The sequence below is a fragment of the Aquarana catesbeiana genome, linkage group LG05 (genome assembly GCF_042186555.1).
Source record: "Aquarana catesbeiana isolate 2022-GZ linkage group LG05, ASM4218655v1, whole genome shotgun sequence".
Classification (NCBI taxonomy): domain Eukaryota; kingdom Metazoa; phylum Chordata; class Amphibia; order Anura; family Ranidae; genus Aquarana; species Aquarana catesbeiana.
The window spans coordinates 541,381,969-541,409,872 of record NC_133328.1 but is presented as its reverse complement, the minus strand read 5'-3'; the positions used below and the strand labels follow the sequence as shown (position 1 = coordinate 541,409,872).

General features: G+C 47.0%; 1 protein-coding gene across 1 annotated transcript in view; it reads right to left on the bottom strand.

The window, feature by feature from the left end:
• Positions 1–21,600, bottom strand: part of PI15 (peptidase inhibitor 15) — a 66,584-nt gene extending 44,984 nt beyond the window's left edge. The window contains exons 1-2 of the mRNA XM_073631821.1: positions 21,063–21,600; positions 20,362–20,700 (exon numbers count right to left, since the gene is read on the bottom strand). Of these exons, the coding sequence (XP_073487922.1) occupies positions 20,362–20,634 (273 nt within the window). The 5' untranslated portion in view covers positions 20,635–20,700; positions 21,063–21,600. The remainder of the gene's footprint in view (positions 1–20,361; positions 20,701–21,062) is intronic.
• Positions 21,601–27,904: the final 6,304 nt, after the last annotated feature.

Here is a 27,904-nt window from a genome sequence, read left to right as displayed (position 1 = left end):
TATAGTTACATGGCAGCCTGGAAAAGTTGGGTGTCATTTGCTGAGAGTAAAGGTTTTAGTTATAATATCCCTCCTGAAACCACGATTTTGTCTTTCTTAGAGTTTTTAATGCAGCAGCAGTTTTCCAGTCATTATGTGATGAAAACTCTTGCTGGCATTTCCTTTTTCTTTAAGCTACGGGGGTTGCTGCCTTGTTCTGGTTATTTCTCAGTTAAACAGGCTCTAAAGGGATATAAGAGAAGATCGTTAATCCCTGATAGTAGAAGACCGATATCGGTGGAATTACTTGGGAGTCTGTGTGAAGCAACTAAACGAGTGTGCTTCTCAGAGTATGAAGCTTTGCTGTTCAGTACAGCCTTTTCCTTTGCATTTTTCGGTGCTTTCCGTATTTCGGAATTGGTACCTGCAAATAAGAAGGTATTATTGGGCATTTTGTATGAACAGGTGGCAATTGACCAATTTGGAGTGCATATTTGGTTGCAACGTTCAAAAATGGATCAGACCGGCAGAGGCTGTTTGGTCAATCTTCATGCTCAAGAAAACGGGCTAGTTTGCCCAGTGGCTTTGGGTCAGCGCTACCTAGGAGTTAGACCCCCAGAAAGGGGGCTATTCTTTATTCATGCCAATTCAGAGCCTCTTACTAAATATCAATTTGATTCAGTACTCCGAAAATGTTTAAATCATTTGGGCTTACAGAATTTTAGATTCTCTTCCCACTCCTTTAGGATAGGCGCAGCATCAGAGGCAGCCCGTAAGGGGTTATCAGAAACGGCCATTAAGGAGATGGGGAGGTGGAAGTCGAAATGTTTTAAATTATATGTCAGACCTAACCTGTTCATTTAATTCCTAGGTATGCAGCACACGGTATGGATCATAGGACATCCGTTTATATACTGGGCACGTAAGAGAGTGGAGCACCGCTGTTACTCAGCTAATTTGTCCTTACAGCCTGAGCAGTTTAAGTTATTTTGGAAAGGAATAAGAGGCCTACAGTGGTATCAATTATTTTTTCATTTATCCAGATTGTTCCAAGTTTGGCCCCCTCCTTCTATTTTGTTAATACACTTGGGAGGAAATGATTTAGGGAATGTTAGAACACTGGACTTGCTGGCCATGATCAAGCGAGACCTTCACCGTTTTCATATGTCTTTTGAGGGTACTATTATAATATTTTCAGAAGTGGTTCCTCGTCTCTCCTGGTTGTCCTCTGATCAGAGGAGGGCTATGGAGAAAATGAGGAAGAGAGTCAATAGGGCAATAGAGAAGTTCATGCCCTCGATAGGAGGCTTGTCTTATCGACACATAGATCTTGAAGGTGGCATTCCGGGCTTGTACAGGCAGGATGGTGTTCACCTTTCGGATGTGGGTCTCGATATCTTTAATACAGGCTTGCAGTGTGGCATTGAAATGGCCGCGGCGGTTGGGGTGGGCCGGGCTTGATTCTCAAGTCCGGCTGGTGGGGACTGGTTTTTGATATTATATTGTGGATGGCTGCTCGAGTTCTGATAACTGAGCAGATAATAATAAAATGATATTGGTTGATCAATGATGTTATTGTTTGTTAATAAAAGAGTAATAAATATTTATGTGTTTAAACCAATAAAGGTGCCGCGGCCATATTTTTGCCATATTTTGATGTTTGGTGTTGTTTATTATGATGGTTTAATGGGGTTTAGATTGTAGTTGGGTGGTGTGGCCTACAGTCTCATGAAAAGGGGGCACAATATGGGCCCACTTGGGTGAGAGTGTGGCCATCCCACCCCAGTGCTAATTAGTTAATAAAGTTAAATAGGGTGAAGGGTATAGGAAGGATACTGCCCCTTTAAGGATTAGGAAAGCAGATTGCTGGCAGGATCCAATAGGAATTCAGGGAAGGTTCTGGAATAATGAGAGGCTATAAAAAGGGGTTATGCAGAGGAATTCCCCCTCTTCCGGGAAAACAGCTGAGAAGACAGGAGCCCCCTCCCGCCCGCCCTTGTCGCGAGCACTTTTATGTGGTAGGTTCACCTTGGAAGTCAGGGGGGACTGGTTTTTGATATTATATTGTGGATGGCTGCTCGAGTTCTGATAACTGAGCAGATAATAATAAAATGATATTGGTTGATCAATGATGTTATTGTTTGTTAATAAAAGAGTAATAAATATTTATGTGTTTAAACCAATAAAGGTGCCGCGGCCATATTTTTGCCATATTTTGATGTTTGGTGTTGTTTATTATGATGGTTTAATGGGGTTTAGATTGTAGTTGGGTGGTGTGGCCTACAGTCTCATAACACCTTATTATAAATATATACAATAAAGATTATATGTAAAGCTTTCTGGAATTGTAAAACTGTCAAATATGACATGATATAAGACACTCTCAATTAAATTTTCACCTCCTTTTACTTAGCACTTGTCAGCATACTTTGGGAAGTGCTGGACCATGTCAAAGGAACAGATGATCATTCCTGACATTCCACTACAGAATTCCCGTGCTTCCACTGGGATAAATAGCATGCATCAATTCTGCCACACTTTACAGGGCAGATTCAATATGAGCTGAGCCTTGTTATATGATGCTATAATTCAATACTTTATTACCTGTGGCAAATGGATGCCAGAAACAAGAACAAAATTAGGATATTTCAGCAATAGTTGACTATACAATATTTAAGTATGCATATAAAGTATTGATATTTTTTAGTAACAGAGGGATTGATTTACTAAAACTGGAAAGTGCAAAATCTGGTGCAGCTCTGCATAGAAACCAGTCAGCTTTATTGTCAAAGTTTAATTAACCACTTGCCGCCCGCTCTATTACCAAATGACGGCGGCAAAGTGGTTTGATATTCCTGACAGGACGTCATATGACGTGATCAGGAATATTGAGCCGCTGTGCGACCCCGGGGGCGCGCATCGCGGCGTTCGTTGTTGCAGGGTGTCAGTCTGACGGAGACTCTTTACCATGTGATCAGCCATGTCCAATCACGGCTGATCATGACGTAAATAGAAAGAGCCGGTGATCGGCTTTTCCTCACTTGCGTCTGACAGACGCGAGTAGAGGAGAGCCGATCGGCTGCTCTCCTGACAGTGGGGGTCTGTGCTGATTGTTTATCAGCACAGCCCTCCCTCGAATCTTGCCCAGGACCACCAGGGAAGCTGCCCAGGACCACCAGGGAAGCCATCCACACTGGACCACCAGGTATGCCCCTAGACCCCCAGGGAAATGCCAATCTGTGCCCAGGCAGCTGCCAATCTGTGCCCACTCCAATGCCTACCACTGCCAGTGCCACCAGGGATGCCCATCAGTGCCTCATATCAGTGCACATCAGTGCTAAGCAGTGCTGCCCATCAGTGCACAGCAGTGCCACGTATCAGTGCACATCAGTGCTAAGCAGTGCTGCCCATCAGTGCCCAGCAGTGCCGCCTATCAGTGCCACCCTATTAGTGCCCAGCAGTGCTGCCTTTCAGTGCCCATCAGTGTCGCCTATCAGTGCCCGTCAGTGTCAACCAGTGCCACCCAGTGCCACCCATAAGTGCCCATCAGTGCTGCCTATCAACGCCCATCAGTGTTGCATATCAGTGCCACCCATCAATGCCGCCTACCAGTGCCCATCAGTGCCACATATCAGTGCCCATCGTCAGTGCTCGTCAGTGCCCGCTCATTGGTGCCACCTCATCAGTGCCGCCGTATCAGTGCCTGTCAGTGCCGCCTTATCAGTGCCCATCAGTGAAAGAGAAAACTTACTAATTTACAATTTTTTTTAACAGAAACAAAAGCAAAACTTTTATTTTTTTCAAAATTTTCGGTCTTTTTTTATTTGTTTAGCAAAAAATAAAAACCGCAGAGATGATCAAATACCACCAAAAGAAAGCTCTATTTGTGGGAACAAAATGATAAAAATGTAGTTTGGGTACAGTGTAGCATGACCGCGCAATTGTCATTTAAACTGGGACAGCGCTGAAAGCTGAAAATTGGTCTGGGCAGGAAGGTGTCTAAGTGCCTGGTATTGAAGTGGTTAATAAAGATGTATATTTTTTCTACTCTCATGTTTACAGTCACTTTTTAAAGTCCCATACCTTAGGGGGTCTCCTTTATGTCTATATACCAGGGATGTGGTGACTGTTAAACTGTACTTTTCTCTGAATGAGGGATTTTTCCTATCCCTCTTTATGGTTATACCTAAAAAAAGTGAGTTGAGGTCATATTGGTCCACTGACCCAAATCACCATATGCCCGTGTTCTCTGCCTCCATGACCAGGGCTAGATACAAGCAGATCTTGCGATTTATGCACTTCAATGACAAAGAACTCTGTCGTCCGTGGGGTGACCCTGAATAGGATCCACAAAATTTGGCCCCTCGTAAACCACTTCAACCAACAGTTTGCAGCCTTGTAATGAAGTGGTTAAACAAGCTGATGTTAGAAGCTGATTGGCTACCATGCACAGCTGCACCAGATTTTGTACTCTCCAATTTTAGTAAATCAACCCCAGTGACCAGCTTCATGTAAGTTTTAGTAATGTGTGTTAATGTTTTAAAACCTTGTTTCTCTGTATATGTACACAAAGGCATCCACATTTATGCATTATATATAAAATGGGAGAAATCATTTTTTGATCCCCTGCAGATTTTGTAAGTTTGCACACTTACAAAGAGATGAAGGGTCTATGATTTTTATAGAATATAAAAGAAGCTGCGCTAAAAGAATACCGTATTTATTGGCATATAACACGCACAGGCGTATAACATGCACATTCATTTTAAGAGGGAAGTTTCAGGAAAAAAACAAAAATTTTAAATAAGGAACTTTGGAGCAAAATAAGGGTCAGTGCCCATCTGCAGCCTCATCAATCCACATCAATGCAGCCTCACGATTGCCTTCAATGCAGCAGCCTCACCATTGCCATCAGTGCAGCCTGACTGACGTCCACCTGCAGCCTAGAGGGGACAGGGAGGGGGCGGGACGAGCGCCGACAGATTACATACAAAGAGAATCTCCTATGATAGACAGAACAGTGGTCCAATGGCGGCCCAGGAGACAGGACTTCCTATTACAGAGGCTGCCAAGTAAACAGGAGATTCTTGCTGTATGTAATCTGACAGCGCTCGTCCGGCCCCCCTCCTTGTCCCCTCCGAGGCAGCTAAAATTGAAGTATTGGCGTATAACACGCACACGCTATTTGCACCCGATTTTCATGGTAAAAAAGTGAGTGTTATACGCCAATAAATACAGTAATTAAAGTGAATAAGTGAATGTGGTAGAAAGAAAGCCAGCCTGTGTACCACTGAAAACAATCAGTATGACCAGTTCTCAAATGGTTAATGAAAAGAACTAGTCCAATGGTTGCATGCAAGTGAAGTGAACTTCTTGACACAAAACACCACCAGCTGATGTGAACCTCCACCACATGAATTGCACACTTACCGGAAGGCAAGCTTAAGCAAGCCTGTATTGTTGGCCAATGTCCGGACATATATCCAGCAGCAGCTCACTGAAGTTAAACCAAAGGTAAACCAGGTGACCTCAAATCAGCAGGCATACAAGGCAAGGCATCGATCATGTACCCAAAAAGTGGAGAGAAACTCACCATAGTGTAAATCAGATTATTAAAGGATTATTAAAATAAAAGGTTGCACTTACAAGAAGCGAAGATAAAAAACATTGATAAAAAGTTTGCCGGCCGGCTTGCAGACACCCGTCCGCTCACAAGGTACACCGCAATGATGTCAGCACGTCAGCCTCCCAACATAGGTTCGTCACAGAATGACGTCGTCTTGGGGAACGGGCGACGCACTGACTCATAGTGGACTCGGTGGACCACCACTGAGTCACATGCCTTTGCCACCATGGCGTCCCCGTTGGATCGGGTAATACCTCCGGTGGCGGACTCGGTCGTGGCAATGTTTATGTAAATACTGGGTCAAGTCAGGGTCACCCCCCCTATATCAGGGCTCAGGGGCAGTATGGCAACGAGAATGGTGGGGGCCCTCCACCTCCCCATGGCCCCGACCAGGCGATGAGTACCTCCTTTTATATACCTATTCAATAGTATTGACCAACAATACAGGCTTGCTTAAGCTTGCCTTCCGGTAAGCGTGCAATTCATGTGGTGGAGGTCCACATCAGCTGGCGGTGTTTTGTGTCAAGAAGTTCACTTCACTTGCATGCAACCATTGGACTTTTTCTTTTCATTAACCATTTGAGGACTGGTCATACTTATTGTTTTCAGTGGTACACAGGCTGGCTTTCTTTCTACCACATTCACTTATTCACTTTAATTATTCTTTAGTCTATATAGTCTACAGTCTATTTACATTTTACTATGATTTTTATCATAGGTATATTTTAAATGATAGAGACTAAATATCAACTCAAAATCCAGGAAAAACACATGATACAAATGTTATAAATTAAGTTACAGTTCAGTGAGCAAAATAAGTATTTGATCCCCTACCAACAACCAACAATAATTCTGGCTCCCACAGAATGGCTGCAGTTAGTGCTCATGTGGTACACAGATTAGTCCTGTCAAATTAAGAAGGTGCTCCGAACGACAACTCGTTATGTGTATAAAAGACACCTGTCCACAGAATCTCTTTATTCCATTCAAACCACCATCATGGGCAAGACCAAAGAGCTGTCAAAGGATGTCAGGGATGAGAGTGTAGACCTGCACATGGCTGGAATGGGCTACAAGACCATCAGCAAGAAGCTTGGTGAGAAGAAGACAACTGTTGGAGCGATTATTCACAAATGGAAGAAATACGAATAATCAACCACCCTCTGTCTGGAGCTTCATGCAAGATTTCGCTTCATGGGGTAAGGATGATCATGAGAATAGTGAGGGGATCAGCCCAGAACTACACGGGATCTTGTGACTGTGAATGCTTGTGAATGATCTCAAGGCTTGTGAATGATCTCAAGGCAGTTGGGACCACAGTCACCAAAAAACAATTGGTAACACAATACTCCGGCATGAATTGAAATTCTGCAGCACCTGCAAGATCCCCCTCCTCTAGAAGGCACATGTACAAGCCCGTCTGAAGTTTGCCTATGAACATCTAACTGATTCAGAGAAGGATTGGGAGAAAGTGCTGTGGTCAGATGAAACCAAAACTGAGCTTTTTCACCATCCCTACAGTCAAGCACAAAGGTGGAAACATTATGCATTGGGGCTATTTCTCTGCTAAGGTACAGGCCGACTTTGCCACATTGAGGGACCAATAAACAGGGCCAGGTATTGTAAAATCTTGGATGAGACCCTTCTTCCCTCGTGGATTGGTCTTCCTGCATGACAATGACCCAAAACAAGGCAACAAAGAAGTGGCTCAAAAAGGAGCACATTAAGGTCATGGAGTAGCCATTCCCAAACTGTTCCCACAAAGTTGTGAGCATGAAATTGTCCAAAATGTCTTGGTATGCTGACACCTTAAAGCCTCGTACACACAATTGGATTTTCCGCAGACAAAGCCTCGAACTTTTGTCCGAAGGTGTGTGCCTGGATTTTGTCTTGCATACAAACGGCAAGGAATTATCGGCCAACAAACACAAACGTAGTGACATACTATGTGGTTTTTCAGCTCTTTAGAACCACCCTTTGGGCTCCTTCTGCTAATTTCATGTTAGTAGAAGTTTGGTAAGTGTTGATTCGCGCTTTTCATTTTGTGCTTTTCAGTTCGCGCTTTTCATTTCACGCTTTTCATTTCGTGTTTTTCAGTTTGTTTCTGAAAGGCCGTTCGTCAACCAGACATGTTGAGGAATCGAAGGAGATAAAGTGTTATTTATTATTGGCCTTGGAGTTATTGCTTTGACCTAAGTCTAGTCCAGGAACAGGAGGAGGAGGATTTCTTGGACCAAAAATTGGTTGCTTTATTAATCGTGATCAATTATGTCATATGCCTTTGCTGCGGGAGCTCCAGGAGAATAATCCAGATGATTTTCGGAATTATCTCCGGATGACGGACCCCTGCTTTCACCAATTCTTGGCATTGCTGACCCCCTATATTAAGAAGCAGGACACATGCATGAGGCTTTTTTTTTATTTTTTGGTTGAATAATAATGATTTGATTTGTTATATTTTCTATATTTTTGGATGCATAGAGTGAACTTTTTGGTTAAGTTCTATTGGCAAATAGCATGTCTAATTGTATTTGTTTTCTTTTTTTAAAGCACAATAAAAAAATTTGTGGAGAATAATACTTGGCTATGTCTTTTACTTCAAATGACAGTTTGGGAGTAGGCAGTTACATTTAAAAAAATACAATGTAAAATTGACAAGGGACACCAACATAGTTGTATCTTTGATCTACGGGATAATGGTGCTGTGGTAACTTGCCCCCCAAAAAAAAAGCATAATAATATTATTCTTGATATCACTAGAAAAAAACGCTTTTGAAAATTTGTTTGCAATAACTCCATCAATATCACCAGCAAAGCAGCTTCATTATTATCCCATTAAAGAAGAAGAGAATTATGCGTGGCATTTGCATCGCAAATGTTAATTCTCCATTACGAACGCTAATTTAAAAGACCGACCGCTTCTGGCTCGTCCTTGCTTCCGAGCATGCGTGTTTTTTGTACTTTGGACTTTTGTCTAACGGACTTGTGTACACACGGAAAATCCGACAACAGACATTTCTCCGTAGAAAATTTTAAAGCCTGCCATCCAACATTTGTCTGCGGAAAATCCGACAACAATTGTCCGATGGAGCATACAAACTGTCGGATTTCCGCCAACAGCCTGTCATCACACATTTTCCGTCGGAAAATCCGATTGTGTGTCTGCGGATTAAGAGTATCCTTCACTGGAACTAAGGGGCCAAGCCCAACCCCTGAAGATCAACCCCACACCATAACCCCCCCTTCTCCCTCCAGCAAATGATTTGGACCAGTGGACAAAGCAAGGTCCATAAAGACGTGGATGAGCGAGTTTAGTTTGGGGTGAAGGAACTTGACTGGCCTGCACCTCAACCTGATAGAACAAATTTGGGATGAATTAGAGTGGAGACTGTGAGCCAAGCCTTCTCATCCAGTGCCTAACCTCACAAATGCGGGTGGGCCAACTCATTTATTGAACCCTACGGACTAAGACTGGGATGCCTTTAGAGTTCATGTGTGTGTAAAGGCAGGTGTCCCAATACTTTTGACAATATAGTGTAGGTAAGTATACACATGATTTTTACAGAGGATAGGCAGTATAGGTAGCAGGAGGGGGGGAAGAACATGGTTAAGCATGGTAAGTGCTAGGCTGGAATCCCACTGTAAAGATTTGTACCCATTGAGCCCATTTACTACAGCAACAGCAACCATTTGACCTGTGTAATGCAGAAGACAACCATCTCATGCTTTAAGGTGGAGAAAGAGGAGGCCAGCATCATCAATGTAAGACCGTCTGTACTGTGTGGTCCTGTTGGTGGTCTCCGGTCGCAGCAACCTGCTAGCCAGCTGTTGTCACTGCAGCCACCACTAATGCTTAACGCATTGTCTGGGGGATCTTTAAAGCATTTCTAGACAGGTAAGAATGTGAAACATCTCAGGCCAGAATGTTTTCAGACAGTTCTTTCTACATGACCACAAACAGCTCTACACGTAGTCCAGGAAACAAGTCATGTTTGGAAAGCATGGTTTCTTTATGCCAACACAAACAATAAATCATAGTAAACAGGGCCGTCCAAGACTGACCAACTTACTGGTTAAACAAACCACTTCTGAAAGTCTGCACTCAGCATAGTACAGTAAGTCTGTATATACACATACATTTAATGTATATCAGAGCCGCAGGATGGGTGGGTGGAGGCCGTAAAAGAGTTATTTATGGGAAAAGTATAAGTGTAATGTATGTTTGTTTACAGTGTTTGTAATTGACAAAACATGGGGTTATGTGCATGGGTGAATGAATGGAAAATCAGATATGGTAGACAAAACAGGCAAATGAGCTAATTACCATAGATACGCTTTAAGGAGACATGAGATATTTCTTTCATATATAAAATGCAATACATTGTATGGGATTAACAGCAAGGGAAGTCCTGAAAACATATGCAAAATATTTATTTTTAAAGGAATGTCTGTTTTATCTGAGTTTTTATATTAAATAAATTAGTCCCTTATATTACAATACTGTATATAAACCTTGATGATTTTCTTACATCTTGCCTTGTTTGCTTAGTGTTTTCTTGTTCTTTTTCAGCAAAATTTGTTTTAAACCTGTTTCTTGAACCAGGTGTATGTAACAGATGTGCAGTTCATTCTGCTGGAAGTGGAGAAGTTGGGTATGATGCACAGAAATAACTGGCAGGTGGAGTGCTGGGGAAATATCATACGAGTTCATTGTTAAAAAGGTTGAGAAATTCTAGACACCTGCTGGTTCTATGAGGGTACTGCGAAAAGTTATAGCAAGAGTGTAATTGCATGACGAATACATTTAGAGCAGGGCTCTCAAACTCAAATTACCTGAGGGCCACAGGACAAATTTTCACATCCAATGGGTGCCACATGCAAACTGTCCTTTCCCCCAGCATTTGTGTCAGCGGACGCACTATTAACCTCCAGCACCGGTGTCAGAGGATGCAATATTAACCCCCAGTATTGGTGTCAGCGGACGCACTATTAACCCCCAGCATTGGTGTCAGCGGAAGCAATATTAACCCCCAGTATTGGTGTCAGCGGATGCACTATTAACCCCCAGCACTGGTGTCAGCAGATGCAATATTAGCCCCCAGCACTGGTGTCAGCGGACGCACTATTAACTCCCAGCACTGGTGTCAGCGGATGCAATATTAACCCCCAGCACTGGTGTCAGCGGACGCACTATTAACCCCCAGCACTGGTGTCAGCGGATGCAATATTAACCCCCAGCACTGGTGTCAGCGGATGCAATATTAACCCTCAGCACTGGTGTCAGCGGACGCACTATTAACCCCCAGCACTGGTGTCAGCGGATGCAATATTAACCCCCAGCACTGGTGTCAGCGGACGCACTATTAACCCCCAGCACTGGTGTCAGCAGATGCAATATTAACCCCCAGCACTGGTGTCAGCGGATGCGCTATTAACCCCCAGCACTGGTGTCAGTGGATGCAATATTACCCCCTGCATTGATATCAGTGGATGCACTATTAACATCCAGCATTACCCCCTACACCCCACAAATACCCCCCCCCCACATTCCACTTCACAAATATCCCCCCTTAAACTCCACAAATACCCCCCCCCACACACACACACACACACACACTCCATAAATACCCCCTCTTCACAAATTTCAACCCCAGTCACGCAACTAAGGACTTTACTCAGCCTCTGTGTAATGGCTCACTTACCTCTCCTCCTGGCAGTCAGCTGGTGGCCTGATCTTCTGCCTCCCCATAGTTGCCAACATTGTAAAAAAAAAATGTGGGACACTTTTGTGGCTGTAGGCGGAGCTGTACAATAATTAGGGGCGGGGCATTCGTTTGTAGGAGTGAATTAGGAAAAACACACAAGTGCGGCGCGCGAAAAATGGGCATGGTTCACGCGACCTAGTGGGCGTGGCTTGAATGGGCGTGGCTCAAGAGGGTGTGGTTAGAGTCTGAGATGAATGAGGGATGGAGGGGGAAAGGGGGAGAGGGGGAGAGGGGGAGAGGGAAATGACGGGACAGCAGCCCCAGATCCTACACAATAAAAATATCTGTATTCTAGAAAGTTTAACAATCAGCAGATAAAGATACTCCAAGCACCTGGTGTTAGCACTTCAATCATCCCGGCACCATGGTTGTTATGGTGTCAGGATGATTGAAGTGCATTATTTCTATTATTACATTGTAATATAAAATGAAATCATTCAACTCACCATAATGCAGAATCAGTGGGAGCCCTGAGCGTGTCACTAGCCACGTCGCCTGCCACCAGAGTCTGTCCTTGCATCAGGTGTCCCAGCAGAGTCCGTCCTTGCATCAGGTGCCCCCAGCAGAGTCCGTCCTTGCATCAGGTGCCCCCAGCGGAGCCCCCCTTACATCAGATGTCCCCAGCAGAGCCCCCCTCACACCAGGAGTCCCCAGCGGAGCCCCCCTCACACTAGGAGTCCCCGGCGGAGCCCCCCCTCACACCAGGAGTCCCCGGCGGAGCCCCCCTCACACCAGGAGTCCCCGGCGGAGCCCCCCTTACACCAGGAGTCCCCGGCGGGGCCCCACCTCACATAAGGTGTCCCCAGCGGAGCTCCCACTCGCATCAGGTGTCCCCAGCGGAGCTCCCCCTCACATTAGGTGTCCCTGGCAGGGCTCTCCCTCACATCAGGTGTCCCCAGCGAAGCTCCCCCTCACATCAGGTGTCCCCGGCAGAGCTCCCCCTCACATCAGGTGTCCCCGGCAGAGCTCCCCCTCACATCAGGTGTCCCCGGCAGAGCTCCCCCTCACATCAGGTGTCCCCGGCAGAGCCCCCTCTCACATTAGGTGTCCCCGGCAGAGCTCCTCCTCACATCAGGTGTCCCCGGCAGAGCCCCCCTCACATCAGGTGTCCCCGGCAGAGCTCCCCCTCACATCAGGTGTCCCCGGCAGAGCCCCCCTAACATCAGGTGTCCCCGGCAGAGCCCCCCCTCACATCAGGTGTCCCCGGCAGAGCTCCCCCTCACATCAGGTGTCCCCGGCAGAGCTCCCCCTCACATTAGGTGTCCCCGGCAGAGCCCCCCCTCACATCAGGTGTCCCCGGCAGAGCCCCCCCTCACATCAGGTGTCCCCGGCAGAGCCCCCCTCACATCAGGTGTCCCCGGCAGAGCTCCTCCTCACATCAGGTGTCCCCAGCAGAGCCCCCCTCACATCAGGTGTCCCCGGCAGAGCCCCCCTCACATCAGGTGTCCCCGGCAGAGCCCCCCTCACATTAGGTGTCCACAGTGGAGCCCCCCCTCACATTAGGTGTCTCCAGTGGAGCCCCCCCTCACATTAGGTGTCCCCAGTGGAGCCCCCCCTCACATTAGGTGTCCCCAGTCAGTGGAGCCCCCCTCACATCAGGTGTCCCTGGCGGAGCCCCCCTCACATCAGATGTCCCCAGTGGAGCCCCCCTTACATCAGATTCCCACAGCGGTGGTGTGCCCCCCCTACCCCAGAGGTGTCCTTGTGTCCGCCGGCCACATGGCTAGAACCCCGCCCCTTTCCATAACAGACTGGCTGGCAGCAGGGCGGGGGGTAGGCGGGGTGAGGCGGAGCGGGGCGGAGGGTGGGCGGTGACGCAGGAGCTCCGTCTAGCCCCCCCAGCTGTCTTCCTGAACTTCTCTAAGATGGCGGCTGGCGGAGACATTGTCTCCGCCGGCCGCGGACCTCTTGCGGCGGCAGCGGCGAAAATCGAGTACCGGATTTCTCGGTACATTTCCTGGGACACCAAAAATTCGGGAATGGAGTCCAAGTCCCGGGAATGTCCCGGGAAATCCGGGACAGTTGGCAACTATGCCTCCCGAGTCCTCTCTTCCTGTCAGGTCCTGGTTTGATCACAGGCCTAGTGGCAGAGCACCCTGAGAACGCCACAATCTTCTGTCCTGAGGTGGCAGAAGGACCCTGGATCCAGGGCCAGTGTTCTGTCGAGAAGTGCCCGCTATCGAATAGTGCCCGGGACGATCTGCGCATGCGCCGTACGTAATAGCACAACAGCTGATTTTACAATCAGTTGATGTGTCGGTGAGACAGCGCCGGCACACAATAGCTGACTGAAGGCATTTTTCAGTCAGATTGTGCCTCGCACTGCCGAGGAGTGTTCATGTAGGTGAAGGGTGGAATTTAACATGAAGGGCGCGGATGTTTTCAATGATGGGCAGTGCTGCAAGATGGGGGAGGAATTTTTAACGATGCCCAAACAAATCTGCTAAACAAATCTTTATCTGCTATTCTTCCCGGAGGGCCTATTTAGCTAGCTAAACGTTTAAAATTCTGTCCCCATCTTTGCAGCAGTGGCCATCCTTGAAAACATCCGCCCCCTTCATGTTAGATCAGCACTGGTCATCAATGAAAACATCCGCCTCCTTCATGTTAGATCAGCACTGGCCATCAATGAAAACATCCGCCCCCTTCATGTTAGATCAGCACTGGCCATCAATGAAAACATCCGCCCCCTTCATGTTAGATCAGCACTGGCCATCAATGAAAACATCCGCCCCCTTCATGTTAGATCAGCACTGGCCATCAATGAAAACATCCGCCCCTTCATGTTAGATCAGCACTGGCCATCAATGAAAACATCCGCCCCCTTCATGTTAGATCAACACTGGCCATCAATGAGAACATCCACCCCTTCATGTTAGATCAGCACTGGCCATCAATGAAAACATCCGCCCCTTCATGTTAGATCAGCACTGGCCATCCTTGAAAACATCCGCCCCCTTCATGTTAGATCAGCACTGGCCATCAATGAGAACATCCGCCCCCTTCATGTTAGATCAGCAATGGCCACCCTTGAAAACATCCGCCCCCTTCATGTTAGATCAGCACTGGCCATCAATGAAAACATCCGCCCCCTTCATGTTAGATCAGCACTGGCCATCAATGAAAACATCCGCCCCCTTCATGTTAGATCAGCACTGGCCATCAATGAAAACATCCGCCCCTTCATGTTAGATCAGAACTGGCCATCAATGAAAACATCCGCCCCCTTCATGTTAGATCAGCACTGGCCATCAATGAAAACATCTGCCCCTTCATGTTAGATCAGAACTGGCCATCAATGAAAACATACACCCCCTTCATGTTAGATCAGCACTGGCCATCAATGAAAACATCCGCCCCCTTCATGTTAGATCAGCACTGGCCATCAATGAAAACATCCGCCCCCTTCATGTTAGATCAGCACTGGCCATCAATGAAAACATCCGCCCCCTTCATGTTAGATCAGCACTGGCCATCAATGAAAACATCCGCCCCCTTCATGTTAGATCAGCACTGGCCATCAATGAAAACATCCGCCCCTTCATGTTAGATCAGAACTGACCATCAATGAAAACATCCGCCCCCTTCATGTTAAATCAGCACTGGCCATCAATGAAAACATCCGCCCCCTTCATGTTAGATCAGCACTGGCCATTCTTGAAAACATCCGCCCCCTTCATGTTAGATCAGCACTGGCCATCAATGAAAACATCCGCCCCCTTCATGTTAAATTCCGCCCCTCACCTACATGAACATGCCTCGGCACAATCTGACTGAAAAATGTCTTCAGTCGGCTATTGTGCGCAGCGTGCCGTATCGCTGACACAACAGCTGATCGTAAAATCAGCTGTTGCGGTATTACGTACGGCGCTTACGCAGTTCACCCCGGGCTTTTTTTTATAGCGACCACTTCTCGATAGAACTAGGTGGGTGGGGCGATGGGCGGATCCTTCTTCCACTCTGCTCTCCTGTGTTGTGCGCACTGGGCTGCAGCAGCATGCAGGGGAGAGGAGATGGAGAGAGAAAGCTCCCAGCCGCTGCCACCCGCCTAGGATCGGCCCTGCCTGCGGGCTATTTGTAACCTGACCGCGAGCCGTAAATGGCCCGTGGGCCAGTACTTTGAGACCCCTGATTTAGAGGCTTCCTCTTAAAACACTACTTCCTCTAGTGGTCAACTGAAGCATGTCATGATCACGTGCTTAAAGGGGTTGTAAACCCTTGTGTTTTTTCACCTTAATGTAGCCTATGCATTAAGGTGAAAAAACACCTGACAGTGACCGGCCCCCCAGCACCACCATTTTACTTACCTGAGCCCCGTATTTCCATCGATGAAGACGCGCTCCCCTTCTCTCCACGGGGTCCCGGCTCTTGATTGGATAGATTGATAGCAGCGCAGCCATTGGCTCCCCCTACTGTCAATCAAATCCAATGACGCGGGCGCCGGTGGCGGGGCCAAGTCCGGCATTCATGTCTATGGTCACAAATGTTTGGACTCACGAGCGCGCCCACAAGGTAACCCCCCTGAAGAGCGCTTCTAGGGGGTTATCTGATGCGGGGAGGAGCCGCAAGAGCCACCGGGGGACCCCAGAATATGATGATCTGTGCCACTCTGTGCAAAACGAGCTGCACAGTGGAGGTAGGTATGATATGTTTGTTATTAAAAAGAATGAGGGTTTACAATCACTTTAAAGAGGAACTGCTGTCTGCTCACATAATTTGTAATAAAAACATCTTTGCCATTATGAAGCTTCCCTCCAACCACTTTGCATATTATTTTATATATACTGTGATTCTGTACTTGCCAAAAATGGTGCAGAAATCTCCCTCCACTGAGTCTGGGTGAAACCATTTTGAATGTGGGCAGCTGAAGCTGCTGTCTGCTCACTTCCTGGATTTACACAGACACACAGGAGGCACACCTCCAGCTCTGCAGCCCTGCACTTCTTATTGGCCCGCTTATGACTCATCCCCTCCTCCCTTCCTTGCAAACTCTCACGAGAGTGAGAGAGGGAGCTGTGCATGATGTCACAAGCCTAGGCTTTTTACCAGACAAGAAACAGGAAGTGGGCTGTATAAGGTATATATTGTTACCAATATATTGGACCTATTGTATAATAATGAGCTATGTACATGTTTAAGGATTCTTGCACATGGCTTAGCTAAGCCTGTTCAGGGTAATTCCCAGCATATTTCCTCTGCTCGCCTAGGTGCAGCGTACAGCATGTCAATGACATAAATGGCTGTGTGTTACAGTAGTCATGTATGCAGTGGTGCTATCATATGCACTTGTACAGTGCACAAGCCCATACGCTGTACTCATGTTTATGATAGCACTGCCATATACACAAGTACAGCAAAGCACATCCATGTAAGTGAAAGACAGGCTATATCCTGCACCTGAGCTGCCATGGCGGAAGGAATGTGCTGGAAATTGCACTGAATGGGCTCAGCTGGCTCATGTGCAAGAGCCCTACTAGTTAAAAAAAGTATGGCCAAAGCTTTTTTTGCCATACTTCTCTTCTGGGTCACAGGAGTGCACTTATTTTTGCACTCCTGTTACCCAGATTCAGCCGACTGTAAGTAAAAGCCCAATGTTAGCTAACATCACAGAGCTGTTCCATGCTCTGAAAGGATCCTGACTTGAAGGTCAGGATCCACCCAGATGCCTGATCGGTAGCTGGCGCAGTCTCTCTCCCGCCCCTTCTGCAGCCCAATGAGCCTCCAATGAGCACTGAGAGGGCAGAGCAGAGAGTGGTGACTGACAGTCAATGCTCTCTACTCAGTGAAGACTGAGAGTTGAGTTATCAGTGATCATGTGATGCTCAGTATTCAGCTTTAGACCGCTGCAGCTGGGGGACAGCTGCAGCATTGGACAGATGCTGCAGCCATATAGGTGACTATTTATGTTTGTCCTTTTGATAGCCTACATTTCTCCTTTAAAGCAAAAATAGCCCAAATGGATATCTACAATCCATAAAACCAAAAGTGTCTAAAGTCAACATTTATTTTTGTTTTGGACAGGGAAGGAAAAAGAGTTAAACAATTTGTCAGGTTTTTATTGCTGCCTGTGTTCCATCTAGGAGAAGCGCCCCTCTGCTGGCCCTGGTAACCATTGTCACTATTATAGAAAGTGATGATAAATTTACCTTTTGTGGTTGTCACTGGAACAGAAGGAGGGATAAAATCTTCCAATGAGGACACCTGTTCCTGTGGCAACTGGCATGCTCTCTTACTTTGGAGAGATTTCCTCTCACTTGGTGTTTTGCCTCCCCATTAAGAAATGAAGAGCAAAAAAAGAAGCTGACGTGTTTTCCTTTAGATATACTTTAAATATGACGGGCATAAAATGCATATAATAAAATACTATACAATAGCTGTGCTATACAAGCTGCTTTGCTTAGCTTTATTGCTTTACTATCCATCCTTAGACAATAAATAGTAAAAATGGTTACTAATATTTGCAAATAAAGGGCATACAGCGTGCATAAAGCATAAATAGCCAGTGTAAGGTAGCCACAGGTGCACCATACAACCTCCCATTGCAATGAATGACTGTATGGCCTTGCATAAACTCGTGTATGTACAAGAGCGTACAATCCTGGACATAGTCTGCATTCAGCGTTGTACATCTATGTTCATGCATGAGTAAACCCTTACATAGCAGCGTATACCCATTCATTGTAATGAGTGGTTGTAAGCTGCACTAGTGTTTCCCTTACGCCAGCTATTTATACTTCCTGTATGCTGTACACCCTTCTGCGACTGTGTACATGAAGCCTAACACATGATCAAACTTCTTAATAATCATTGTTAAAAAACACTGTATAACCAATATTATTCATGGAGAGTATTGTTTAAAGGGAACTTGTATTGAGAATGCACAAAACCTTTTACAGTAGACCTTCCCATTGGAAATTCTGAATATTCCTACCTGTCCTCCTGGTCTAATGACTTTGATACCTTCTGAGTCACTGACCCAGAAGAAATAGATTGGAAGCCCTGACTTTCCTAATCTAGACACTTGTCCTAGGTCCTCCTGGACCTCTCTGCTGCCTTTGACAGAGGACCACCCCCTCCTCCTCAAAAAACTCCACTCCTTTAGTCTCCATGACTGTACTCTTCGCTGGTTCTCATCCTACCTATCCCACCGCTCCTTCAGTGTCACTTACAACTCTACTTCCTCCTCTCCTCTTCCTTTCTCCGTCAGGGTCCACCAAGGTTCTGTTCTTGGACCTCTCCTTTTCTCAATCTACACCACCTCCCTGGGTCAGTTGATTGCCTCCCATGGCTTCCAATATCATCTCTACGCTGATGACACCCAAATCTATCTCTCCACCCCCCAGCTCTCTCCATCTGTCTCCACACGCATCACTAACTTACTAGCAGACATATCAGCCTGGATGTCACATCACTTCCTCAAACCCAACCTATCCAAAACCGAGCTCATGATATTTCCTCCCCCAGGTGCCACTTCCCCTGATTTCTCTGTCACTATTAACGGCTCAACTATCAACTTGTCCCCCCACTCCAAGGTCCTAGTTGTAATCCTGGACTCCGAACTAACCTTTCGGCCCCACATCCTATCGCTATCCAAAATTTGCCCTCGTATTCTCCCTCACAGTAGAACAATTATAGATAGAACCTGCTTCCACTGTTTCATTTTACAGTTTTACAGTTTTTATAGCACAAACCATTTTTCAAACATTGATGCCACCTACACACGATCGGAATTTCGGCCCGCAAAAGACTGATGAGAGTTTTTCATCGGAAAATGCGACCGTGTGTATGCTCCTTCGGACTTTTGCTGGCCGAATTCCAGCCAGCAAAAGATTGAGAGCACGCTCTCAATTTTTCGGTCAGAAAAAGTTCCTATCTAAAAATGCGATCGTCTGTAGCATTTCCGAAGCGCAAAATTCCTACGTATGCTCGGAAACAATTCAACGCATGCTCAGAAGCATTGAACTTCATTTTCTCGGCTCGTTGTAGTGTTGTACATCACCGCGTTCTTGACGGTCGTAAGTTCAGCAAACTTTTGTGTGACCGTGTGTATGCAAGGCAAACTTGAGCGGAATCATGTCGGAAAAGCCATTGTATCTTTTTCCGACGAGAAGTCCGATCGTGTGTACGCGGCATTACTGTGAAATAGTACACATTTCATTTAATTTCACATTTTTTTTGGCTATCTAGTAATATATAAAACAAACAAATTTATAACTATAATTTCTAAGTGCAAGCTTGTATGCCATTATATCCAAAACTAGGTGGGATCAAATGACAACATTTCTGTATCCATTGCTATCCACATAAACACAAGAAAGGTATCACACTTATACTTGGAATTTTAGTCTCCATTATTCTAAATCCATCAAGGACACAATAGGGCTAATTTACTAAGGGCAGATAGACTGTGCACCTTGCAAGTGCAGTTGCTCCAGAGCTTCGTAAATTATGGGAAGCTCTACTAACTTCCATCATCCAATCATGTGCAAACAAAAATACTGTTTTAATTTCCCTTGCATGTGATTGGGTGAAGCTTTGCCTCCTTTACTAAGCTCTTGAGCAACTGCACTTGCAAAGTGTACAGTCTATTTGCCTTTAGTAAATCAACCCAAGTGTTTGCTTTACATTTGGAAATAATCATGTTTTTCCACAAGGAATTCAGCAAGATACAAGTTAGAAGATGCCAACTTGTTTTTGAATGTGCAAGTTCCAGAGCTTTCATCACCCTTCCTTCATCACTCATTGTCCCTGACCCAGAACATGCATGTGCATATCAGGTGTCTTGACACCTAAGCATATTTTTTTTGTTCTGGGTCAGCAAGTCAACCAATAGCAAAGGAAAAAGCAATGATGGCAACTCTGGAGCTCGCATCTTCAAAAACAAGTCAACCACAATAGCCCCTATAGGTATCTTTACACTCCTATGGTTGTATATTGCAGAATGGATAACATGCCTTGCTTGTATCTCTGATAAATAAACAAATCACCCACCATGTACTCCATATTTGCTGCAGGTGGAAAGACTTTGCTTCTGACTTGGTTATGGTATTCAAGGATGGCGATCATATCATTTTGGGAAATGTAGCGCTTCCTTCTGGCCTTGGGGATACTTGCTGAGTCCAGCTGAGCAATCAGCTCTGGCTCTAGGATGGTGGAATTGCTGGCTGATAATAATAAGTCTGTGGAATTAGGTAAGACTAAACCACATGTTTCACAGAGGAGAGAGAATATAAAGGCTGCAGCCACAAAGCACATCTCAATCATGCTTGGAAGGCAATGCACAGACTTCAGATAAGGCACAATGATTTGGAATAAACTGCTTCTTGCAACCTATATAAATGAAGAAAAGTAAAAATAAATAGTAAACATTAAGAATTAAATGTACTCTACTGTATGTATAAAGTACAATAGTGATATTTTAATAAACTAAAGAAAAATATTGATCTGCACAAAGTACTATAAATTAATAATTCGATTTGTTTAAAAAAAAAAAAGTAAAAATGTAATCAAACAATCAAACATGTATAGTAACTGTTGCTCAGAGTAATAGCAGTTATTATTTTGAGAAATATTATAACTTAAACATTCAAGCTCAAGTTAAGAGTTATTAAGACAAAATAGGAAAACTTCTGCACTGTAATGGATTAAACTCTTATTTGGAGTCCCCATGAAGAAATTCACCCCAATCTTACCTTTCAGCAGTTTGTCAGTTTTGCACCAGTGATATTTCTATTGCTCTGCTATGAAGTGTACAGCCTTGTAAGGGAAGGACATATCCTGTTGTAAATTCAGTGAAAGCAAAACTCTGCTAGGAACTTCTGGCTGCAGGATTTAAGTGATAACAGCTTTTTATATGTTACAGTCTGGACTCTCTTGCCAGACCCTGGAGAAGTACAGCTTGCAGAGGAGGGGTTTACAGTACAGTACAGTGATTGGGTGGCATCATATCACAGGGCTGGTAGGAACAATGGCATTTCCAATTTCAATCACAAATTAGGAGCAGATTACCTGATCTCATTTTTTTTTTTTTTTTACTATGAGCAAAACTCAGATTTAGTGTGACACAGGGGTTTCCTACCATTAGGAATTCATTCATTCATTCATTCAAAGAGTTCAGCCAAATAAAAGGAATATATTAAACTGATGACGTGGGTACCTTGTACCACCACGGGCATAGTGATTCCAATAAGAAAGCATTGGTATTTTGTTTTTTTTCTTATTACAAACATGTTATAGAGTGCACTTTATCTATTTACTTTCCTGTTACAAACATGTGATGGTGGCCGTACATGCTTTGATAATCTTTTCTGATTAATCTCTTCCCAAAGGAATAATCAATCCAAAGTTGAGAACACATTCATTTGTCACACATGGGGAACTGGATTTTGACCGATAGTTGAAAGATGCGATTGTAAGTTATTAATCACAATTCTGTTTTCATCATGCAGTCTCATAATCTGACTACTCAAAATACGATCAGTTTCATGAACAAGGTAGCTCAGTGCTGCCGATCAATAATTTTCCACCCTGCCCAATCAGCTCCAAAAAATTCCAACCAATTTGAATCCAATAAAAATCAAGTTTAAATTGTGCAAAATGGAAGTTATACCTGTTTGATTGTTTTCAGGTTTGATAATTTTGATTGGATAATAAAACCAAAGAGTATGTGGCTGACATCAGAGGCTGCACATAATTTTTTTTTCTTTCTTATTACATAGGTGTTATAGAGTGTTCAATGTAGCTATCATTGGGCTATGGGCATACTTAAAGAGGTGCTTCAGGCCCCCCCCCCCCCAAAAAATGAAAGGTCAGCAGCTACAAATACTGTAGCCGCTGACTGTTAATATTAGGGCACTTACCTGTCCAGGCTTCCAGCATTGTCCTCACCTGAACTGATTCTTCAATCGGCTATTGGGTGCTGCCCATGCCATCTTGTCTTGCCGTTTCACATCTGGTTTCCTACTGCACATGCGCAAAGTTTGTGAATGGGTCGCAGTTTTTTGGGGCCCGTAAAGTGTCCCAGAAGGCTGTGGGGGAAGGGGGGGGCGAACTTTCGTCTCAGTTCGGCATGATGAACTGAGCCAGAAGTGGGAGCAGTTACCTGTCAAAACCAGTTTCCTGCTTCCCCCTCCCCCCAAGAGGTGCCCCCCAAGAAGGTGGGGCTCTGCTTTAAGCGCACATCCATGCAAGGGCTGAGATGTCACATGCATTCACATGCAGGTAGTCTCATTCATGTCAACTGGGACACAGTGGCTGCAAAAACACAGCCACTGCTTCCAATATGACTTCCATGTGGGTGCATGTCCCCGAATGCAGATAGTGTGAGCAGAGGCAGCTCTCTAATTAGGCAAATTAGGCGGTCGCCTAAGGCCTCGCATTCACAGGGGCCTCGCGACCATCTAATTTGTCTAAATGAAGAGCTGCCTCTACTGACAACAATGCCGCTGTGGTGGTGATGCACTCCGGTGAGCAGAGGGTTAATGTCTGTGAGCTCCGTGAAGAGCGAGGATGGAGTCGTGGCTGTGTCTTGGAGAGGAGGTGGGGTCAGTGCTGTGTTGTCCGGGGGAGGAGAAGGGGAGGGGACTTGTTCCAGCAGCTGGAGCAAAATAATACAAATAAATATTCCCGCTGCTCTGGAGATGCAGATCGCCCCCCAATGACCCCCCACTGTAATGCTGTGCTGAGCAATCCCCGCACACCTGGAGGAGGCATCCAGCATCTAACTGGTAAGCAGAGGGGAAGAGGAGGGTCCCGCTGGGGAGGAATCCTCGCTAGAGGTGTATGGAGCCGATGGAAAAGGGAGGTAGGAGAGAAGAGCTGAAGAGGTGTCCGGGCCGCCCCTCTCTGGATCTGTCAAAAGAGGAGGGGAGATCCGGGGCTCCAGCTACAGGGAGAGGCACAGCACAGCTACCAGGTCACAACCCCTTCTGCAGCCAGTGACCACCAGCATGAGAGAGAGTAAACCCCCATCCCTGCTCCTCCAGCATCCCCTAGCCACAGCCACTGGCCTTTATATCCACCCCTGCCCCATCCCCCCAACTCCCTTCCTCCTGGTTATCAGTGCCACAGTCAGGGCAGCTCAGTCCTGTGCCAATGTGCCAACCTGTGATTGAGAGCCCCTGACCCCTCCCTCCACCCTGCCCTTACCCCCACCTATGCAGGGCTCCACTGCAGGGTCAGGAGGTCCCAGCCCAGTCCAGTGCTGATCCTCAGCCATGGTGGGCCGGGTGCTCTGCATCCTGCGTTAGCACTGCCTGCTGATTGGCTTCTCCGCTGCTACCTCCCTCATGGACACCAGCACTGAGATAGAGAACACTGACACCAGCACCGAGATAGAGAACACTGGCACCAGCACCGAGATAAAGAACACTGACACCAGCACCAAAATAGAGAGCACTGACACCAGCATTGAGATAGAGAACACTGACATCAGCACCGAGATAGAGAGCACTGACACCAGCACCGAGATAGAGAGCACTGACACCAGCACCGAGACAGAGAGCACTGACACCAGCACAGAGACAGAGAGCACTGATACCAGCACAGAGACAGAGAACATTGACACCAACACTGAGACAGAGAACACTGACACCAGCACCGAGAGAGCACTGACACCAGCACTGAGATATAGAGCACTGACACCAGCACCGAGATATAGAGCACTGACACCAGCACTGAGATAGAGAGAACTGACACCAGCACCGAATTAGAGGACACGCACACCAGCACCGAGGTAGAGAGCACTGACACCAGCACCGAGATAAAGAACATTGACACCAGCACCGTGATAGAGAGCACTGACACCAGCACCGAGATAGAGGACACGCACACCAGCACGGAGATAGAGAGCAATGACACCAGCACCGAGATAGAGAACACTGACACCAGCACCGAGACAGAGAGCACTGACACCAGCGTTGAGATGGAGGGCACGGACACCAGCACCGAGACAGAGAGCACTGACACCAGCATCGAGATATAGAGCACTGACACCAGCACCAAGATAGAGAGCACTGACACCAGCACCAAGATAGAGAGCACTGACACCAGCACCGAGATAAAGAACACTGACACCAGCACCGAGACAGAGAACACTGACATCACCACCGAGATAGAGAACACTGACAGCAGCACCGAGATAGAGAACACTGACACCAGCACCGAGACAGAGAGCACTGACACCAGCACTGAGATACAGAACACTGACACCAGCACCGAGACAGAGAGCACTGACACCAGCACTGAGATAGAGAACACTGACACCAGCACCGAGACAGAGAGCACTGACACCAGCACTGAGATAGAGAACACTGACACCAGCACCGAGACAGAGAGCACTGACACCAGCACTGAGATAGAGAACACTGACACCAGCACCGAGACAGAGAGCACTGACACCAGCGTCGAGATGGAGGGCACGGACACCAGCACCGAGACAGAGAGCACTGACACCAGCATTGAGATATAGAGCACTGACACCAGCACCGAGATAGAGAACACTGACACCAGCACCGAGATAGAGAGCACTGACACCAGCACCGAGATAGAGAGCACTGACACCAGCACCGAGATATAGAGCACTCACACCAGCACCGAGATAAAGAACACTGACACCAGCACCGAGACAGAGAACACTGACACCAGCACCAAGATAGAGAACACTGACACCAGCACCGAGACAGAGAACACTGACACCAGCACCGAGACAGAGAGCACTGACACCAGCACCGAGATAGAGAACACTGACACCAACACCGAGATAGAGAACACTGACACCAGCACCGAGATAGAGAACACTGACACCAGCACCGAAATAGAGAGCACTGACACCAGCACCGAGGTAGAGGACACGGACACCAGCACCGAGATAGAGAGCACTGACACCAGCACCGAGATAGAGAACACTGACACCAGCACCGAAATAGAGAGCACTGACACCAGCACCGAGATAGAGAACACTGACACCAGCACCGAGATAGAGAACACTGACTCCAGCACCGAAATAGAGAGCACTGACACCACCCTCGAGATAGAGGACACAGACACCAGCACCGAGATAGAGGACACTGACACCAGCACCGAGATAGAGAGCACTGACACCAGCACCGAAATAGAGAGCACTGACACCAGCACCGAGATAGAGGACACGGACACCAGCACCGAGATAGAGAGCACTGACACCAGCATTGAGATATAGAGCACTGACACCAGCACCGAGATAGAGAGCACCGACACCAGCACCGAGATAGAGGACACGGACACCAGCACCGAGATAGAGAGCACTGACATCAGCACCGAGATAGAGAGCACTGACACCAGCACCGAGATAGAGAGCACTGACACCAGCACCGAGATAGAGAGCACTGACACCAGCACCGAGACAGAGAGCACTGACACCAGCACAGAGACAGAGAGCACTGATACCAGCACAGAGATAGAGAACACTGACACCAACACTGAGACAGAGAACACTGACACCAGCACCGAGAGAGCACTGACACCAGCACTGAGATATAGAGCACTGACACCAGCACCGAGATATAGAGCACTGACACCAGCACTGAGATAGAGAGAACTGACACCAGCACCGAGATAGAGGACACGCACACCAGCACCGAGATAAGGAGCACTGACACCAGCACCGAGATAAAGAACACTGACACCAGCACCGTGATAGAGAGCACTGACACCAGCACCGAGATAGAGGACACGCACACCAGCACGGAGATAGAGAGCAATGACACCAGCACCGAGACAGAGAGCACTGACACCAGCGTCGAGATGGAGGGCATGGACACCAGCACCGAGACAAAGAGCACTGACACCAGCATCGAGATATAGAGCACTGACACCAGCACCAAGATAGAGAGCACTGACACCAGCACCAAGATAAAGAACACTGACACCAGCACCGAGACAGAGAACACTGACATCACCACCGAGATAGAGAACACTGACAGCAGCACCGAGATAGAGAACACTGACACCAGCACCGAGAGAGCACTGACACCAGCACTGAGATATAGAGCACTGACACCAGCACCGAGATATAGAGCACTGACACCAGCACTGAGATAGAGAGAACTGACACCAGCACCGAGATAGAGGACACGCACACCAGCACCGAGATAGGGAGCACTGACACCAGCACCGAGATAAAGAACACTGACACCAGCACCGTGATAGAGAGCACTGACACCAGCACCGAGATAAAGGACACGCACACCAGCACGGAGATAGAGAGCAATGACACCAGCACCGAGACAGAGAGCACTGACACCAGCGTCGAGATGGAGGGCATGGACACCAGCACCGAGACAAAGAGCACTGACACCAGCATCGAGATATAGAGCACTGACACCAGCACCAAGATAGAGAGCACTGACACCAGCACCAAGATAAAGAACACTGACACCAGCACCGAGACAGAGAACACTGACATCACCACCGAGATAGAGAACACTGACAGCAGCACCGAGATAGAGAACACTGACACCAGCACCGAGACAGAGAGCACTGACACCAGCACTGAGATACAGAACACTGACACCAGCACCGAGACAGAGAGCACTGACACCAGCACTGAGATAGAGAACACTGACACCAGCACCGAGACAGAGAGCACTGACACCAGCACTGAGATAGAGAACACTGACACCAGCACCGAGACAGAGAGCACTGACACCAGCGTCGAGATGGAGGGCACGGACACCAGCACCGAGACAGAGAGCACTGACACCAGCATTGAGATATAGAGCACTGACACCAGCACCGAGATAGAGAACACTGACACCAGCACCGAGATAGAGAGCACTGACACCAGCACCGAGATAGAGAGCACTGACACCAGCACCGAGATATAGAGCACTCACACCAGCACCGAGATAAAGAACACTGACACCAGCACCGAGACAGAGAACACTGACACCAGCACCGAGACAGAGAACACTGACACCAGCACCGAGATAGAGAACACTGACTCCAGCACCGAAATAGAGAGCACTGACACCACCCTCGAGATAGAGGACACAGACACCAGCACCGAGATAGAGGACACTGACACCAGCACCGAGATAGAGAGCACTGACACCAGCACCGAAATAGAGAGCACTGACACCAGCACCGAGATAGAGGACACGGACACCAGCACCGAGATAGAGAGCACTGACACCAGCATTGAGATATAGAGCACTGACACCAGCACCGAGATAGAGAGCACCGACACCAGCACCGAGATAGAGGACACGGACACCAGCACCGAGATAGAGAGCACTGACATCAGCACCGAGATAGAGAGCACTGACACCAGCACCGAGATAGAGAGCACTGACACCAGCACCGAGATAGAGAGCACTGACACCAGCACCGAGACAGAGAGCACTGACACCAGCACAGAGACAGAGAGCACTGATACCAGCACAGAGATAGAGAACACTGACACCAACACTGAGACAGAGAACACTGACACCAGCACCGAGAGAGCACTGACACCAGCACTGAGATATAGAGCACTGACACCAGCACCGAGATATAG